Here is a 20,354-nt window from a genome sequence, read left to right as displayed (position 1 = left end):
ACTTTAAAGGCTCAAAATTGACCCCAAAATAAGGCAATGTTTACCGTTGTTTTTACGACAGAAACCGAATTGGTTATTTACAAAAATGAATCTGTCGACAGGTTTGGAATTTTATCTTTGAAACGCCACACTTTTCTTTGAAATCGCTTTTTTAGTTCTCGTGCAATAAGCGTTTTTGTGAAGCTCTAAAAATTACAACTACAACATTTGAACATAGCCCCCATACCTTAAGGTAAGACGTATTCTACGTCAAAAATGGTTTGCAGGGATATTGGAATATCAATGTTAATTACCATAACTGAATATATGTACTTGAGAAATTTAATAATATTGGATAACATTTTCAGATTTGATAAATAATAAAATGCAGTCATCATTATAACGGCGAAAACTTCTCGAAAAAACGTTACGATTATTCTTGATTGAAAAAAATAGAAATAAAAAATAACGATTTCACAATGAACGAAAAATATAAGTTTTTGAATTTTATGGTTATTTTCGATTTTTCAACCATTTCTAGAATATTTATTTCGTCTTCGGTGTGTAGATGGGTCTTCTTCTTGGCATAAGTTCCATCTTTCTCTCGTCATGTTTATCTGAAACGGTACCGAGGTTATCAAGAAAGAAATGAAGGTGGAAATACAAAAAATGCATCTTCAAGGACATGTGCGCTGCGGTTCCTCTGCACAGTAAAATGAGCGCAAACAAAAAAAAAAAAACTAAAACCAATCTCTATATTGGCACAAAGTATCTATAGATGTTTACTTAATTGTCAGTGGCTGTCGAGGGATGTAAGAAATCAAAATATGTTTCCCCCACAAATTACACGAATAATAACACCAGCACGAGCAGAGTACGATAGCAGTTACACCGTTTTTATTTCCTTTAATGTACACAGTTAATATATAAAATAGCAAGGGAATTGTGTGACAAAAATTCGGAATAAGATTAGAGATAACAAAATATTATTATTTTTTATCAAGACGCATCCATATAAGGAGGTGGCAAGCGCATATACATAAGTAAAAATCTCGTGTATTTTGTTAGTACTTCTTGGTACATGAGGATGTCAAAACGAAAGTAAATGGGAGATAATTTTCGTATTTTAATTTTGTTGACATCCGACAGCAGTTCTACTTAGTAACACCACCTTGTATAGATGCGCGTTTTTAGACATGATATGCCTTGGACATAATAAAATATGCGATTTTTTTTCAGCGGCAGCAGTGTTGCCAGAAAATCCAAATTTTCCCTTTTAGGCTATTTAAAAATTTTAAGTGCATTATGAGAAAATCAAATTTCGTGGATTTTCGTAACAATGTTTTCGATTTTCTGAAAAAAGGCGTTAAAATAAAAAAAAGGTACAGAAGCGCCCTCTGGCGGCCCTCAAAAGAAAAAATTAATGCCAGAAATGGATTCCTCGACCTCAAAAACCCCCAGAGGCACATTTTTGCTAGTTTTCAATACAGCTGTTTCAACAAGTGAGCCATTTTTTGAAAAAAAAAAAACTAGAAACTCGAAATTCATTTTAGACCTATGGTTTCTTGTGCAAAAATGCTTGAAATGACCCAAATAATCATAATCGCGATGTGCCTCTGTTAAGTTTTTTGGGCCCCTACAAACGGGACGTTACACATTCAATTTTCCCCTTTAAATTTTCAATACACTCACACTTTTTCACTAACACACTCTTGATTACTACATGAAAGCAAGTTTTCAATTTTTCCTTTCCATTGAGTTTCAATTTTGTTTTCAATTTTGTGAAAATAAAAAAATACTAAGGTTCTGCATGTTAAAATGTTAATCTACAATGGAATTAAAAATGGAATATGGTCTTCTGAAGCCAGTTTGTTGCATTGTTTTCTTGAGGACGACATGTTGACAATGAAATCGGTTCACAAATTGAATGCAGCCTACGTAATGACTTTCAATTTTGATGATTTTTGACAAGCAATGTGTGTAAGGAAATTGAAAGGAAAAACTGATTGTGTGTCGTCAGCGTTAAAAAAAAAATCATTGAAAATATGAGAGTACAACTCCACAACAAGCTTTTCAGGCGTTCCGCGCTTTTAAGGCTTTCAGCTATACAATTCAGTGATTGCTGAAAGCCTGAAAAACGCAGAACGGCTGAAAACCTTGGTAAGGAGTTGTACTCTTAGAACTCCACTACCGAATAACCGATTAAGTATCCTAATTTTTGAAATTTTGAATTTTCAAAATACCCTGTCCTAAAATATTTTTGAGCCAAAGTGTATTTAACACACCTTGTTTTGAGCGACGTAAACTTCTGCTTCTCTCACTTGTTATGAAGGCAAAATCAAAAAGCAAAACATATAAATAAAAAAATTAACACAAAATGTTTCGCATACAAAAATTGCTACTCGAAGAATTTCGTGAAATCTACGAGCCTGTTATTGTGGAGAATCCATTCACGCAAGTGACCGAAGATGGCCATGGGATCAGACAATATCACATTGGTAAGCAAGCTCAATAGCGACAAGTTCAAATCTGTATTAAAATGAACTTATTTTTTTTTTGCTACTGACTGAATTTAACTAACACAATTAAAAGGCCTCACACCATCAAAAATCATCTTCGGCTGCGACGATTTCGATCTGACAGATATGGATAATTATGGCTATCATAGCATGGATCCCGAAATAGAAACCTTTCAATTGGTCAGCTTGTTGCCGCTGCAGTTTTTGTTAGTGAAATTTTTTCGCAAGCAGGGACGCTGTATTATGCGTCTATGCATCGTTGGCGATGAGGATAAACCGATGTTTTTTGAATTTGGTGGTCACTTGTATAAAAATGTAAGTAACGCTGTTGGTGAAGTGGGTGGTAAATATTTATGTGACCTTGTTTCATTTATAGTTGTTGTGGAATACGTGGCGTGAGCGTATTGCCACAATACGTTTGTCACAGCCTATGTTCTTCAACATATCTGGATGCAGCCCATTCTCGAGCACCGATGTGTTGGTGGAGGACGAGGAGGTGGAAGCGCTGGTGCATTCGGCGCCACATTCGGTGGCTAGTTACTGCATGAGCCTCGGACGCCAGTGAGGGTTGAGGAAATTACTTTAAATATCAGATGAAAAAAAACTTTTGATATATGTATGTACGTAATTACATATCTGTATGTATGTATGTATGCATGTATGTACATACAGGATTTTATTACCAAGTTATAAATGTGATAACAAATGCTTATGCGTACGATTTTTGTTATAGAAATATATTTTTATATATTATACAAATAAGAAATATAGACATAAAATAATATAAAAATAATACATAGCATAATTGAGCAGATGTGTGTGTTGGCCTAACGCAAATAGCTGTAAAATTTATTGCACAATAATGAAGAAGCTTTTCGTATAAACAAAATCGTTACTGACGCGTGGAAGGGACAAAAAGCAATTTTTTGTTTCAATAAAAAAAAATAGAATAAATTAAAAGAAAAATCACATTTCGTAAAATGTATGAAACGAAAAGGTCAAAATAGCAAGTTTAGCGCACTTTACTGGAACTTTTTGGAAAGCTCTCTGACCATATGTACTCGCACTTAAGTTACCACTTAAACATACAATATACCCTTAGATTTAGTTTTAACTTTTTTTTTTGTTTACACAGACATTTTAACAATATGGCTAGATATCTTAACAAAATTGTGGTATGCATTTGTGTTTTTGCATTGAATATGCTTCTCCACCGCAAGCTGAATATTTTCCGTTGAAAGCTTAACTGCCACCAGGCTTTTCCCAAACTTTCAGTTACCAAAAGTTATTGTCTTATCGGAGCTTTTCGCACCATTCGCACCACCACCACTATGCCGATTGCCATTCTTCAGAATGCCATTCGTGCCCCCATTTGCAGCGCAGTTGCTCATTCTTACTGCTGCTGGCGCCGCCGTTGTGGCTACCTCATTTATGCTCACGCTATGCAACTTCCTTGCCACATTCTCATAGTTTTCGTAGTTATTGCGTAGCGGACAGTGGCTTTGATGCTCCAACGGCTCGGCTGTTTTCTTTAATTTTGAACGCGTCAACGTATTTTGTAATTCCGCTTGCAGATTATCGGCGCATACATCTGTCGTACTGTTGCTGCTACGCTTTGGCGTTCCAACAAAATCAAATTTACCCGGTTCTCGTCGTTGCTGCGGTTGTTCGTATTCACCGATGGTTATGGTCCCCGCTCGCAGTGTGCGTCTATTGCTGGAGTTGTTGTTGTGGTGATTGTTGTGGTTGTTGTAGTTGTCATTGAGTACGTCGCGTCCATTTGTGACTACATTGGTGCTGGCATAGCCATACGACGGCCTTACGCTGCTACAAATAGTTGTAGTTGCTTTTGTACGTATTTCCACATTATCATAATCGGGCACTGGGGTGGCTGGCGGCTTGGGCGGTTGTTCTGTGGGCGGTTTGAGTGTTGGCGCACAATTGTAATGGTTGATTGGTTTTTGTTGCGCCTGTGGTTGTTGGGCGAATTTATTCGTGTTGTTACCGTTGTTTGTGTACTGTGGTTGCGTTCGCGGTGGTGAACTGGCGAATTGTGGTGGCTGAAAGAGAACAAACAAGCAAACTTATTATTTATAATACAAATTTGGTTCGTAGTTAAAGTTTGTTACGCAAATTAATAAAAGTAAAAAAAAAATGATATTGCGCAAATAAAGGCGCGTACAACAGGGCGTATGAGTCATTTTCCAATTTTTTGCTTCCGGTACTAACTACTTTAACCGCATAGAGTACTTGGCATGTAAAGCAAATATCCTCCACTTAACTTCAAGAACACATTTCTATCGTGTTAAAACGATATATGTAAATGTTTGCTCTTCCGTTGTTTAAATAATGCATAATAACAGCAAACAGACAAAGTTTGCCGGAAGACCTCATAAATGGAATTAATATAGTTCTAGTTCAATAGCGCATGCTTTTAACTAATTAAAAATAATAAAACATGTAGCCGGGCATACACACATGTCCCTCCAGATTGCATGAACATACTTTAATTATGCAGCAACCTTGGTTGTTAGTTCTGCCAGCGTTGGCTTAGTGTAAATATTTGAGTTTGACTTGCAAAAAATCGAGTTGTTATTCCACTCCCAATGTCAACTGTGAATAACAATATATGGGTTTTAGTCGTATGTCGGATTTTTACTAGACAAATACCTGCCATTTAAAACATACCATGTGGAAACGAACTTACACAATGATAATTTAAATAAATTTTTCAGCTTAAAACTCTCGCGTAAATCTTGATAGTTTTCCCAATTATATTGGCGGCAATCTTAAGATATAAAAAAGTGTATATTTCCGGTGGAAAACCGCAACTTTTTTTGGCAAGACACCCTAGTATAAATACATACATATATATGTATATCGTACACGTTGTTTAAAAGCGTATTAACTCCAAAAATTGGCCGTATGTCAGAACCGCAACTAACGAAATTTTGGTGCCGATTTTTCTGGAAGGTAAAAAAACATTTTTTATCGCATAATATCAAATATTACCGATTTTGAATTAATAGATTTTTGTAGAACGTGTACGATAGATGAATCTACATATAAAGTTCGATATGCATCCCTATTTAAAGGACTCCTACAACATTGCTTGAAATGAGTAGTTCTACAAAAATCCATTTCATGGCCCTTGGCTGTGCCTCGGTTTCCCAAAGCGCCGCTTTTTTAACTAGAGTTCCAATGTCAGTGTTAATTCAGATTATCCCGACGTAGGGATGATCTTTCCTAATCCCTAGTTAATATTGTTGTCGGTCGTTGCTGGATTTTCTAACGCCGAAGCTACGCAATAATGGGCAGAGCAGTGAGTTAAAACAAGCGTGGCTTATTACTGAGCCGAATTTCTGAGCGGTTAATAGTTAATATGCCAATGGAGGTATATTTAATAGGGGAGTTCACGGTTGTGAAGTTGCTTCATAGAATAAAAGGTGTGATAGGTTCGTATAGATATTTCATTCTACGTAGGAATTTAATATATTTGTGTGGACATTTGACAAAACAACGTCTTTCAAAATTACAAATTTTTCAGAAAAGCGAAAAAACATATTAAATGTTTTCCATAACATAAGTTTCTTACAATGAAGGAAAAATGTTTGTTAAAACTGGACACATATCAATAAACAAGCATTTTTAATTTTTTTTTTTGTTTAAATATCATATTTTTTTTTATATAAATAAAAAATATATAAATTAAACCCGTTGTCAAATGCTTTTTCAAACAAAAAATCATCTTATCGCATACAAATTGTTCTGTAAAATAGTAAATGGTTTTTATGCCTTGAGTTTATTTGAGAAAGCTAATTTGTTAAAATATGCATTTGGCAACAGAACTTCAATCGAAAGAGGTGGATGCGTCAATTGTAAATTCCAACTTATTCGAAGGAAGATATTTTGTCAAACGCATTGAAAATTCATGTACATATCTGATAGAAATCTTGGGAAATTGTCTTATATCGAGAGAAGTTGCTTTGTCAAATGTCCACAGATATGTATGCACATTCAAATATGGGCCAAATCAGACCATAAATACGGTGTTTTCATATATCTCGACTCCTGCGCCCCTTAGCGGATCTTTCATATTGCTTTGCCAACGGATTCTGAGCTAAGTTTGAAGTTTCAAGTTTCTAGCTTATCGGGAAATTGGTTAAAAATTGATTGCAAGATTTGACTCAAACAAACATAGCAAGTTAAGTTAAAGTTTGTAAAATAAAAATAAAAAAATAAAAAAACTGGTATAAACACACTTACAAAATTATATTTGCAATCCATAACTAAATTTAGTCTCACTCACCGGTGGTGGTATTTGAAATTGTGTGCCATTTGTTGTTGTTGTTGAACCATTATCATTGCGAAAAGCGCGACTTGCGCGATGATTTACATCATCCTCCATGATGGCTGTGTTGCGTAGCGCCTCTTGACGTTCCTATAAAATATGCGACACAAAAGTCAGGTGGTCAGCTCGGCCATATAAACGAAAATAAACGATTGTATGAATGCAAGCGAATAATTGTAAGAAGATACATAAATATTCATAAGCACAGATCTTTTAATTGTCCAATCGGATGCTTTGTCTACAGCACAGCTTCTTTGTACAAATGTGTACTTGCGCTTGCACTAACAATAAGATGAATAGATACACACATATGTATGTACATGTATATGTTAGAGTATGTAATATGTATATGCACTAAGTTACAGGGGGGGACGCTGTGTTGGACCAGCGATTTGCTTACGTGCCTCATAGGTACTGAGTGTGACCACGCTGTGGCCGCCACGGGCGGGACGCATTGTCGCGTACAATGATTTTTCGTCATCTTGTTGTTGCATAACGGATGTTGTGGCAATAATTGCGTTGGCAATAAGACACCGACTGACTAATTAACTGCTATTTACTATGAATTATATATGTATATGTATGTAGATACGCTAACTTTTCAACGATACTATTTTGAACGTTAGATGTTAGATTTGTTAAAGTCACTGTAGCGACTGATTGATTGCGGTGATTGTTATATGTATGCACATATGTACATATGTATGTATGTAGTGTCGACTAATTATGAGTTTGTCGATTTTCCTTTCGCCAAATTTCGAAAGCGCAATAATAATTAAGGAACACAATTTTTCGCAATTTTTGAAACTTATGACGCTGGCAGTTATCTTTGTGCACATAAATATAGTATCTGTGCATATATGTATTTTTTAATTGTTTACGTGCACAAAAAGAATGGAGCGATATGCGTGTTTACAAGCGTAGACTTGTTTTTATTAACTGTGCCAAACAACTGGCTGCATCGCTGACTAATTACGGCTAGCTTTGTTGTTCTGAAGCGACGAGAACATGCGCAATGTTAGTAACAATAACGAACAAAAAAAAAACATTAAACAATGTTGACTCGGTTTTGTTAAGTTTTTCTTTTTTGACATCAGCGGGAAAATATTAAATAATATACAGCTGCGCGCGCGATAAGATAACACAAAGTAAATTATAGCGTACATATATAGCAATATTGCCTCACGAGCAAACAAATACGCGTCGCACAAATCGGAGTCATCTACTAAAATGTATTTGCAATATAGAACACCACCATAACAACTGAATTTGCTTTGGTTTCAGCCAAGTTATTTAATAATTGAAGTTTCGTTTCGACTGCGTCTGTTGGCTGTTGGCTGTTTTGCCTGCTGTCGCACCGCGCCGCTGATTCACACTGAAGGTGTGTTGTATTGCCTACAATCGCGTTCGCCTACAACATTCCGCCAGCTGGCAATGTAGAATGATATCATTACTTTACTTAGTATATGAGTGAGTACCCGAACGCTCAAAACGGCTAGTCTTCTTCCACACGAACAATTCAAGTTTAGGGAAAAAATTTAAAAAATCACATCGACAAAATATTGAAAAACAAAAAAACAAAACATACAAATAAATAAGCGAAATATTTATTTATAAATATTGCCGTGCAACCACAACAAACACCTGTACACACCAACCAACACACACATATGTACACTCCAGAAGCGCTTCTTTCAATCAAGCGCTCAACGCTCGTCTTTGTAATTGCTTGTGTTTTCATACATACATACATACATATTTGCTTTGAGCTAACACAGAAATGATAAAACAGCAAATGGCAAAAACAAAAACCAAAAAAAAATTAACAGCACGCTTCGCTTTGTTTTAGAATAGCACGGCAACTTAAGATATGTATGACTGCATCGCTTATGAAAACAATTATACGCGGTTCTATTGCTGTGTGGCTGTTTACCCTCAAGACAAAATAATGCAACTGATGCTTCGCGTGCAGCGTTCAATTTACAACGTTGGATGGCAGACCCTATGCCACTAACACAATAGCTTATTTAAGCGCTCAGCTGTTTCGTACGCGACACAATCACCGCTTCGCTCTTCTGAACGATATCCATATGTACGAGCAAATACTTAGCAGGGAGCTAGCTAGTTTATTTTGAAGCACCTTCATTCCATTCGCTTGCGCTTTCCGCTTGACTTGTTCGTTGTGCTCAACTAGATATGTGCATTAGGGCGGTCCAAAAATGCATGTGAAAAATTAAAGTGGGAATTTTAATGCTTTCAGCCCCTAGGATTGTTCTTTACCGAAAAATGTATGCCCTAGTTTTTTTTTTATATTTTGAAATCCTTAAATATTTAGAGGTCGCTCAAAGCGCTCTAAGTTTTCCATGTATTTTATGTGGAAAATGGTATAAAATTCTTGAAAATCAATGTTTTTCGATCAGAAAACTCTATTTCTCTTCAGGAGACTTCCAATAATAATACCCAATAGTTAATTTTTTTCCAATTTTTTAATACAAGCGATTTTTATAGGTCCCGCCATTATACTAAAACTGAATAAAAAACGACATATTATTACTGGAAGTCTCCCTTAGAAAAACACAGCTTCCTGATCGAAAAATATGATTTTTCAAGAATTCTTTACCATGTCCCATATAAAATATCTCTAAATACACTGTACCACAAATTTTAATTTTGATTTTGTTCTTCAGACGCCACTATCCATTTTGTATGTAGAATCGCTGGAAAAGTTTTCGAGATATTTGCAATTTACCGTTATTCAGCTTTAAAAAAAGAGTGGTTCTACTTAATCAGGTATATCTTACGAACCAATTAAATACTCGTAATACGAGATACGCCAAATGAAAGCAAGTACGATTCGCCACAAACCGTATATCCATCACTTTTCAAAAGCCCTCACAGTTTCTGAGATATTAATTAATCATTCCAGATTTTTCTTTTTTTTTTTTTGATGGAGAAATACTAAAAATTCAAACATTGACAGGGAATTAATTAAAAAAATAACAGTTTCTGTTCAGTTTTTTTTCACCACCCTAATGTACCTACATCTGTTTAAAACTCATTGCTCGCAGCTCGCTGCCTTCATATTGGCAAAGTTAACTTCATTGAGCATGTAACTTTAGATCTTAGACAGACACAATGACGATTGGTCAGGTGTTTCTGAGTAAGCGTATCTACCTTAGTAAGTATTGCATTATTAGAGGTTACCTAACAATATGTATGTGCTATAGAGCTACACAGAGCTTGAAAACAAGCGCAAAGCTATTGATTCTAGACACTCTACAGAGAATGTTGAGATTAGAGTTATAACAAACAAATAAAAAAACCGATGGGATTTCCATCATATTGGTTATGTTTTTTTTTTTTACTAGAAAAAAAAAATGAACGAAACAAGCAAAACGGAACAAAAGGTGTTGATCAGCCCTTCCCAAAAATCAATAAGTCTTTCATACTACTTTTAGGAGGATAGCAAGAAAAATGGACTAAATCGAAAATTCTACTTGCCGGCCAATCTTGCACGTCTTACTACGGACATGTTTCAATCAAAAGTGTCATAAAAACTCTAAAGTATTCTTAGTGTTAAATCAATTGTGTTTGTTTTAATCAAGAAACATTAACAAGGTGCCCTACTTCTTAAGGATACCTTTTGTGTTGTATTATTTAGAAATAGATGAATTCTTTAAAGAATGTAGTTTCAAAGTATGAAGGAGCAGCTTCGATTTGTTTTCGGCATCAAGATTTTGGAAATATAAAAGAAAGTCATACATATGTTAAACCTTGTATAGTTTTCTCTTTGACAATGGTCCTCTTTTAACTTAGTTATTTTGCATTCCTTATTCAGTCGCCAGGCATCTTGTCGCCAGGGCACAACATGCGTACACTTCGGGCAAATCGACAGAGACGGCACTACACTCTTTAGTACAACCCATTGAGAAGGCTCTTGAATATAAGGAATACGCTTTAGGGGTATTTCTGAATATTTTGAATAATTTCTCATGTGAAGCTATTTATTATGAATAGTATTGAATCAGTAGGCATATAAAACCATTTAAAACGAATAGTAATTTTTAAAAATTTTTGTCGCTCTATTTAACATAATTAAATTTTTTTTTAGTCGAGAAAAAAAACCCAACTTGGGTTATCAAAAAATAACTAAAACACACCTCTTACGTTTTCCGTTCGTCTTCAAATAGATATACAATGTGGGTGTTCAAACTTACCTGATTATCAGGTTATCTGGTTAAAAATTATTGTTCTCCACGGTATTTGAGGTTTTTCACACTTGCCTGGTTATCAAGTTATCTGGTTAAAAGTTATTATTGTGTAGTGTATTTTATTGTTGTAAACCGAATAAACAATATAACCACATAACCTGATAACCAGGCAAGTGTGAACAACCTCAATATAACCACATAACCTGATAACCAGACAGGTCTGAACAGCCACAATATATTTTGAGAAATCTGAACCGAGTGTAGGGTATCATACACAGTAATGATTTCCATTCATTTGCAATTTTTCTGAAACCTACACGATGTTTGAACTAACTTAAGCGTCGCGCCAGTTGTTATGAATTGAGCGGGAGAGAGATGATAACTGTGACGCGTCGCACAGTACATCGATCATATGCAATTTCGTATAAAATATGGTGAGCGCATATTAACTGTGCCGAATTTCTCGTATTCAAGAGAAAATGTGGGTGAATGCCAAGCCTGTCTTCGCTAAGTATAGGCAAGTTGAATTTTGATATACCTAACCAGTGGTAGGTCCCTTTCACAAATGAGAAAAATATTAGTTTTTGTAAGTGGATTCGAAAAAATAAATATTAGCAAATTTTCGTAAAAACTAATAGATGTGGTTATCTCCGAAATAGCAACTATAACTTCCACCGCTTTTCTATTTTCCTAAAAAACATAATCGTGGTACAAAGCTCAACAATAATAATAGATTGGCGCTTCTCCCCCGATTTGTGGCGTGCCCCTTGATGGGGTCACACAAAAGGGACGGTTTTCCGCCGACTCCGAACGGCGAATGAATTTTTATGAGAAGCTGTTTTCCATGGCAGAAATACACTCGGAGGCTTGACATTGACTGCCGAGGGGCGACCACTGTTAAGAAAAAATCTTTTTTTTACATTTTTTTGCGATGTTGCTTTGACCAGGGCTTGAACCCAGGCCCTGCGGAGTGGAAGCGCGCACTGCAGCCTCCAGATCAACAATAATATTGAAATAAATGTTAATAAGCCACATAAAAATATTGACAAAAATAAATAGAATATTTATGTTTGTAAGTAAACTTATATCGCCAGAAATATATTTTTCGAAAAATTTTGCAGCTGCACAGTGTGGGAAACTTTCGGCTGATTTTGTTCAGAAATGGCTGGAAGACTTAATTTTTACAGAACTGTCGAAAAGTTTTGGATCGGTATCCTCTTTCTGTTTTTTTTTTTATAGCAGCTGCCATATTGGATTGGCCATTTTAAATTTGGTGATTAAATTTCATAAAAATTACAGCGAAAATTCTGTCCCGGCGCGCAATTAACATTTAAACAAATTTACAAAACTCTAATGTGAAAACCTTCCGACGGAGCTATTTAGTTTTGTAACTAATGTTGCAAAAATTTTGTCAGAGTGACAGTTGTCAGGACCATTGCCAGACAAGTTTCGACAATATTCCTATATTATCACTGTCGCTTTCCTGAAATTGTCACAGTTACCTACAGATGTCTATGAAACAGAAAAAATGTCGCAGACAATTCTGGCTCTGATATTGTTCGGAAACATCGACAATTGTCGGGACCCCAAAAACCCCCTTACACGCCCTTTTTCTACAAAAATGCGTAAGATACGAGTTTCGGATACCAGCCGCCATATTGGACCGGTCATTTTTAATTTGTCACAAATTTCGAGCCCTAACTGCCAAAAAAAGTAAGCGACATTAAATTTTTTTTTATACGGAAGTGCCTTTGGATACTCTTGGAATATAAAGTTCTGCTTCAAAAGAAAATTTTGAAAAAAAAAATTGGCCACTTTTTTTTGGTGTTTCGGGCTTTATATTACTTATAGCTTAATGGTTAAAAAAAAAGGTTGTATGCACCTTCCACCACAACACCAGTTTTCTTATAAAAAATCATTTGCTTAGAGTAGTAAGCTTAGCATTGGGTACTGCTACGGATATTTCAGAAACCTTTGTTTTCAATACTGTTCTGTGATCTTAAATTAAACTTGCCAACTATTTTTTGTACTATTTTTCATCATACACGTTACACTGTGCAACGGTCGGCAGTCGTCGCTGCACTTACCTTGCGCTCAGTCTCTTGGAACCCGTTTTTGAACATACGTTGGTGGGCCCGTTTAAATTCATCCATCAATGCGCTATGTTGATCTCCAGCGCCGACGCCAACACCAACACCGGCGATTGCTAAGGTACCCGTCGCCGGAACGCTTTGACTGCTGTTGCTACTGTTATTGTTATTGTTGTTGGTGTTGTTATGACTGTGATTGTTGCGCTCGCTACAATTAACATTGTTGCTAGTAGCGCGAGCACTGAGTGCGGCTGTCGCAGTCGCAATCGCAGTTGCAGGAGCAGCCAGCGTCGTCGGTGTTGTTGGTGGCGCAGACAATGAAAGCGATGACGAAGATGGAGACAGCGGCGTGGAGTGGCTATGCGGCTGCTGCTGTTGTTGTGTTTTCAGCGCTACTGGCTGATGGAGCGTGTGGTTGTGGTGATGTTGCTGCTGGTGCTGCTGTTGTCTGCTCTGGCCGTAATTGTTTTGCTTGCTGCTGATGTTCATATAATTGCTCTGGCTATTCGTGTTATTGTTGCCGTTGTAGTTGTGGCTGTTGTTGTTGTTGTTGTTGTTATTGTTGGCTGTTGCAGCATTAATTCGCTGTTTCTGCAATGCGCAGAAAATTAAGCGCGGCGCGTTGCAAGCCGCACATTGCGTGTAAATTAGGCATTGGGAAATATCGAAAGTAGGTTTTTGTTATTATTGCATATTTCTAGGTAATTTACTTAAGCTATTGCCATTGTTGTTGTTTTACTGTTGCAAAACAAAAAAAAACAAGTTTTCTTACCTCTTTGCGCTTTTTCAGCTCCTCGGTTATGGCACTGGAGAGAGAGCTGCTATCCACTTGGCACGTGTTGGGGCCATGTGATAAACCTTGTTGTTGTTGTTGCTGCAATTTCTGTGCTTGTGCTTGTCCTTGTTGCTGTTGCTGCTGCTGCTGACTGTAACTATTGGCGCGTAGGCATTTTTGGAATTCTGTCTGCTTCGTTGGCGGTGTGTGGTTGGGCAATGAATGCGTTGGCTGCAGTGCGTTGTGGCTGTGATTATGGCTGTGGTTTCGATGATAGTGGCTGTTCAATTCCGTTCTTGGTTGCGCTTGCTTTTGTTGCATTTGTAGCTGTAGCTGTTGCTGTCTTTTTGCCTCCTCTGCCTCCTGCCGATGCACTTCCACAATCACCGTTTTCGTTTCGCGCTCCTCAAGCGAAGCGTATGTTGAAGGACTGGAGTTGCGCTGTGCCTCGTGCGAACCTACTGCCCCCCTAACTTTTGGTGTGCCATACTCACTTGTGCTTCGGCTCGCAGCCATTGGCTGCTGTGTGTTACTAACAAATGTATTATTAATAGATGTGCCCTGTTCAGACAATTTTATAATCGTCTTATTGACTTGCTGCTGTTGGCTGACGACGACTGGTTTCTTTTCCTGTGCATCTTTGCGTTGCTTGCTACTGCCGGCTAGTGGCTCGCCTCGCCGATGTTGCTCAGCATACGCAGCCTCATTCCAACACGTTACGGGGGTCGGTTCTTCACGCACCGATGTTAGTCGCTTTGACTTGGCATCCGCCCAGCAGGGGCTCTGATCGCCAGTCACCGAACTGGCGGAACTGTTGTAGCCACTTGATTCACCCGGAAATAGATCGCATCCGGCAGCTGTGCGCACGATCATCTCTAATTTGCTGGCGCTTTTCATTACTGCCACTGCTTCGCTGAAGAGCACATCGGAGAAGTCTATGCTGTTGACACTGAGTATTTGATCGCCTTGACGTAGGCCAGCTTCGCGCGCAACACTCTTCTCTTTGGTGAATTGCACAAAAATGCCAGGTTTCCATTCGGGTCCCTTGCAAATACCTAGTCCGAGTTTGGTACGAGGCGCTACATTGAGTGTTATATTGACATCTTTGCTGCGGGTGTCGCGTTCCGGCAGGGTTCTGTATGAACTCTCTGAGGAGGCACTGCTGCCATTGGTGAATGTCTTGACCGCATGCCAGGATAGTTTGTCTGTGTCTTTTCTGGGGAGAGAAAGGAGAATTTTATTAAATGGGCTGTATGTTGCTCAGAGCGATGTTACATATGTACATAGAAACGAATGCAGAGAGTATATTGAGAACTCGAAAATAGTGCATCAACAACTTAATTTTGCTTTTGAGCAATTATTTCACTTTAAAAGCGACAGACTTTGAGTTACCTTTTTTATTAATTTTTTCTCAAAAATTTTAGTCTAAATGCCTGTTTTTCTGGTCAAAACTAATTACGGCTAGATAATTAAAAAACAACATTACATTTTGTTGATTGGAAAAAAAAATAGTTTAACCCTTGATGACCTAGGGGTCTAAAGCAGTTAATTTTATTCATCAATGATATCAGTTCCTGCTTCCAAACATCTAAATTTATTCTCTAATATAATGATCTCAAGATATACTCTGCAATTAAAAATCTGAAGGACTCCATTCAAGTGGACCTTAACAAACCACTCTCGGAATCATCTATTCATTATGTTAAAAATTGTTCTCACTCCACATACACCCAAAAGTTGAGTCCTTTCCCTACGCGCTACTATATATCGAGGTCACTTCGTAATTCGGTTTCTGAATTTAAGGATATAGGTCTAAATTTCGACACGAAATAGAGTTTTTCTACCCATATTAACAATACAGTTTCAAAATCGTATGCAATGCTAGCTTTATTTGGCGTAATAGTACTTCTTTTTCAGATCCTTACACTCTGAATATACTTTATGCTTCTCTGCTAAGATCAAGGCTCGACTATGCCTCTTTCAGGAGGCCGTACCATTCTTCATATATAATCCGCATAGAATGAATCTAGAAAATATTCATGAAATTTGCCTTATGCCGAATTTCCACTAGGCTTTATAATCAGGGTTGCCGCTTTGGTAAATTGCTACCAAATTGGTAGGAAAAATTTGGGAAGGTGAAAAGGTAAATTTTTGTTCGTTTAGGTAGACTTTTGTTAAAGTATTGTCTTTGAAAAACAAATAAAATTTTTCGTTCCGGCTTTTTTTTCGAAGTGTAGTCTACTCTATTACATACATACATACATACATACATGCATACATATGTGCGAACATATCGGGCTCCATTCAAAACTCATTTTACTAAAATCCTGAGCTTACACCCAGAAAAAAGCCGAATATATTCCTCTCAACACATGATTTGATAACTATAACCAAATAATATAACCATAACCAAATCATGAGTTGAGAAAAACATATTTAGTTGACGTAACTAAACTCTTTTCTCAGTGTATGATTGCGTAAATATTTCAAATGATTCTTTAAATAAAAAGAAAAAAGACTGGACCAGTATGTAACTACACACTATGATTGTTCACAAAGAAAAGTGAAAAAATCAACGCCAGTTTTTATAAATGGCAATTTTTAAATGAAAAAAAAAAATGATAAAAGACCGGCGGCCAAAAATGTTTAAAAATCAACAGGAAATTTATCTGCATATTGTTGGTTATACTAAAATTCCATGGGCTATAAAACTGCATACCCGAAATTGTTTTAAAAATTCAGAGTAAAAAAGTTCGAAATTTTGACGAAAATTTTTCGAAATTTTCTAAATGTATATAGGTTGAATGCTCAATTTTTATGGGTTTGGGTTAAGCGCAAACGATATCAATATAAAAAAAATTGCAAAAAAATTTTTACTTGAAAAACAACGTGAATATTAAACAAATTACCAATTGGTTTTTGAGTCATTGTATTTGTCTATATAAACTCCTGTTCAAGTTTTTTCAAATGAAATTTTGTTGTTGCCTTTAGTTTCATCACTCTTAATATGATCTTAAATACCATGTCATTAGCTAAATTAAAAGTTCTTTAGTAAAAGATTTAATTTTTATTGAAAGAACTAAAAAAAAAATAGAATAAAGCTATAGTTTCTATTCAAATAACCAAAAAAAAAAGTTATTGGTGGATATTTTATAGGTTTGATAGATTTTTTTTCAGGTGGATGGTAAGTATTTTTTTCTTTCGTCAGTGGCAACCCTACGTTGGATTTGCAAAATCAAACTACGCCAAGTATGTATGCGCTGTTAATAAAAACTCCATCAGACTTTAAATGACATCCCAAATCTAGATTTTTTTAATTAATTTAAACAGCCATAAGTCTTCTTTCCTTATATCTACTTAGTAAGAATTTATTGTTCATTTGGCTGAAACAAATAAATTTCCAAAAATATAGGACTGTTGTAATACATCGTTCTCTATCGCGGTGGCCTTCTCTGTCTCCTTCAAATCTAATCTAATCTCAGGTGAAGCAAATCATAAGAAATACTAATTGCTCCTTCAGTTAAATTAGTAAACGGTAGTTATACTTCATTAGCCACTTTGGCTTAATGTTTACTAAATTTGCCAAAACTTGAACGCTAATTACTTGCTAATTATTCTCATTGCTGCTGTTTCACAAAATTAAAAAAAAACTTACTCTTTGATCGGCAGCATTCCCACACTTCTCACTTTCAATGTAATCCGATCCTGATTGGTAATGAATTGTATTAATTCCCTGTGAATGGCGTCATCAACGCGAAATCCATTAATTCGCAGAATTTGGTCACCAATCTACAAAAAAAAAAACATAAAAATAAGAAAACATAAAAAGATTATTAAAAATTCATTGCGAACGCCAGCAAAACTATGCCGCTATCAATGACCAGGCCAATACATTCGAGGGAACGGCGTTTGATATGCGAAAAGCATTAGCGGTTGTCTAGAATTTATGTTGCTGCACGTGTGCCACATAAATTTTCGTAAAAAGTGGCATGCCAATACATACATAAATACATATGTATTTAGGCAAACGTAAGTAAATAAGTATGTTACACATACGACGTGCCGTACGTGTTGGACGCACCCACATATGTATGTATGTAGTGACAGCTTTTCTTTTTACATATATATCTTTAACGAGTGTGGCATGCGCACGTTTGTAAGTGTGTAACTACTTTTAAGCTGCTGTTGTTTTTAACAAACAATTTGGTTGCCTTATTGTTTACGTTTGTGATTCGTTCGAAACTGGAGTAATTTCATCAAAAAAAAAGAGAGAACGCGTGACCTATTTGTGTGTGTTTTCACTTGTACTTACTCGCATTCCTTTCAGTTCGGCTTCGCTGTTCCGTTCCACGCTCGATATGAAAAATCCGGTACCAAACTCTTTACCACCACGTACGGCGAACCCAAACGATGGACTGGTGTCGGGCGTGACCAAAATGCGACGCGCATGTGGCCGGATGAGGCGCAAAATGCGCAGACGTGTGCTCGCGGCAACGGCAGCGGCTGTTGAAGGTATGCTGATGGCGCACCAGGAAGCGGTAGTGGCCAATGTCATAACATCACTGGATGAACTGGCCGTAGAGCCTTGGATGCTGCTGCAATCGGTGAACATATTGACTGCCATTGATTTTGTTGTTGCGTTGTAGGCGCCTGACAGCTGCCGCTGGCTTTTGTTGCTGATGGCGAAATAATGTCTGCGGCGGCTGGTTGCTGATTAACTGCAAATGGAAATTGGAAATTTTTGTATGCGATTAATAAAATGTTTAGTTAGTTGGCAGCTGTGGCAGCAGCGATTGAAAGGCGTGAAAATGTTCGTGATAAAGAAATATTATAAATTGGCTGAGTGCAACAGCTACAAAAGTATGTAGTGGTTGTTGGTGTTGGTGGTTGACAGTGAAATTTCTCCCGCATAAAAGCAGTAGCATTTGTTGACGCTGCTATGTATAGCGCACAGATGTGCGTCGATGCGTTCGAGCTATTTGTGTGCAAGATGCACATCTGCGCTCGAGCTGAACTTGTGGGCGTCAGTGGTGGCAATGCAGGCGCGGTAGCGTGCCATTTGCTTTTTCCAGCACACACAAGTCACTTCGCAGCTGTTTGCGAACTATTGGCTAATGCGGGGTCGCCCATGCCCCACGCTGCTGTTTAAATTTTGTTGCATTGTTGCTATTTTCGCCTAGACGCCTAGACGCCTGTGGTGTGGTTGACACCCGCGCGTTATTAATTTCCATCGCCAACGTTGATTTTCGGCAATATCAGATGAATAGATCAGTGACACCTCTCGCAAATGCAACAACACTTTTAAATGCATCAAAAGAAACAAAAATGCAGCTGCGATCGTGAGGGCGTGGGATTATGAAGTCGATTTTGTCAAATTTTCAATTTCATCAGCAATCAAAATGATGGCAATTTGTACAAGATTTTATATTCATGAGACGAAGTCAATAAAATTTTGATAAATTGAGTACTTAAATTGGGAAAATAAAGAGATTGGAGGAAGTCTCACACGTGTTTGTGCAAAATATTATTCGTTATAATAGCCATTATGCAATTTGTGATAGGCGTAATGAAGTTTTAATTATTACTTGTTTTGTTTTTTTACAAAATATTCCGAATTCATTTTTGGTTTTGATTATTTTAAGAATAATTTTTTGCAATCTTAATTGAAATTAAAAAAAACGAATCTGTAGTGGAATTCTGATAATCGCTACGGTAAATTTTCATAGCCTCAATTCCCAAAATGAAAAGCTGTGGGGCCTAAAAGTATACAACATGTAAAAGTAACAGATGCAGTGTGTAACCAGCAGAACCGGGCAGTATGATGGGCACGTAACTAGATGCTGCATGTTGTTAGGCGCACCTGCTATTCTTTTGGAGATTTTTGGCGATCAAAATTAGCGATAGCGTATGTTGAAATCCGGCTGCCGATAGTTTGAAAATGCTAATTTGTAAAAAAAATATCTACAAAATGAACGCATTGTTTTAAGAAAAAAGAAAAAAATATTATAGGGAAAATAGTCTCATCAAACCAGTCTAAGTATATCGAAACCTAGCACCTCAGAAATAAAAAGTCGAAGAACAATAGAGTCAGTAAAACGCTAATATGAATCAGACATTTTGAGTTTACGAAACCATAAAACCCGCTAATTCTATTTCATCTTTCGCACTTTTGCTCTACATTGTTCACTTTTCTATGTAAAATTCCAGTTAAAAATACGGTAATGATGAGAGATTTTTACAGCTTGATTTGTGCACTTCAAATGCCTACGGAGCCCAAAGTAGCACTTGTTGGCAAGAGTTATTCTTCGCTTCACCTCCTGGCTAACGTTATTTATGGCATTCATGTTGGATCTCAGGAAATCTAGCTAATAGTAATTGGATTGGTCAGAAGCCACACTGATACGGCCGAATCCATTGCTTCATGGAGGG

General features: G+C 36.9%; 2 protein-coding genes across 2 annotated transcripts; one reads left to right on the top strand and one right to left on the bottom strand.

The window, feature by feature from the left end:
- Positions 1-2,185: 2,185 nt before the first annotated feature.
- On the top strand, positions 2,186-3,063 carry LOC108369114 (uncharacterized). Its single transcript, XM_017624113.1, has 3 exons — positions 2,186-2,477; positions 2,572-2,813; positions 2,875-3,063. Exons 1-3 carry the CDS (start codon positions 2,357-2,359, stop codon positions 3,061-3,063), a joined length of 552 nt encoding a protein of 183 aa, XP_017479602.1. The 5' UTR covers positions 2,186-2,356.
- Positions 3,064-3,448: 385 nt separating this feature from the next.
- Positions 3,449-18,629, bottom strand: LOC108369112 (uncharacterized). Its single transcript, XM_017624112.1, has 6 exons — positions 18,238-18,629; positions 17,581-17,714; positions 13,923-15,141; positions 13,148-13,741; positions 6,808-6,939; positions 3,449-4,558 (listed from the first exon to the last, which is right to left on the bottom strand). Exons 1-6 carry the CDS (start codon positions 18,547-18,549, stop codon positions 3,770-3,772), a joined length of 3,180 nt encoding a protein of 1,059 aa, XP_017479601.1. The 5' UTR covers positions 18,550-18,629; the 3' UTR covers positions 3,449-3,769.
- Between the last annotated feature and the right edge of the window lie 1,725 nt (positions 18,630-20,354).

Source organism: Rhagoletis zephyria, unplaced genomic scaffold (genome assembly GCF_001687245.7).
Source record: "Rhagoletis zephyria isolate East Lansing unplaced genomic scaffold, Rhagoletis_zephyria_1.1 Rzeph_scaffold_03495, whole genome shotgun sequence".
NCBI classification, from domain to species: Eukaryota; Metazoa; Arthropoda; class Insecta; order Diptera; family Tephritidae; genus Rhagoletis; species Rhagoletis zephyria.
This window is presented reverse-complemented; position numbering and strand designations above follow the sequence as displayed.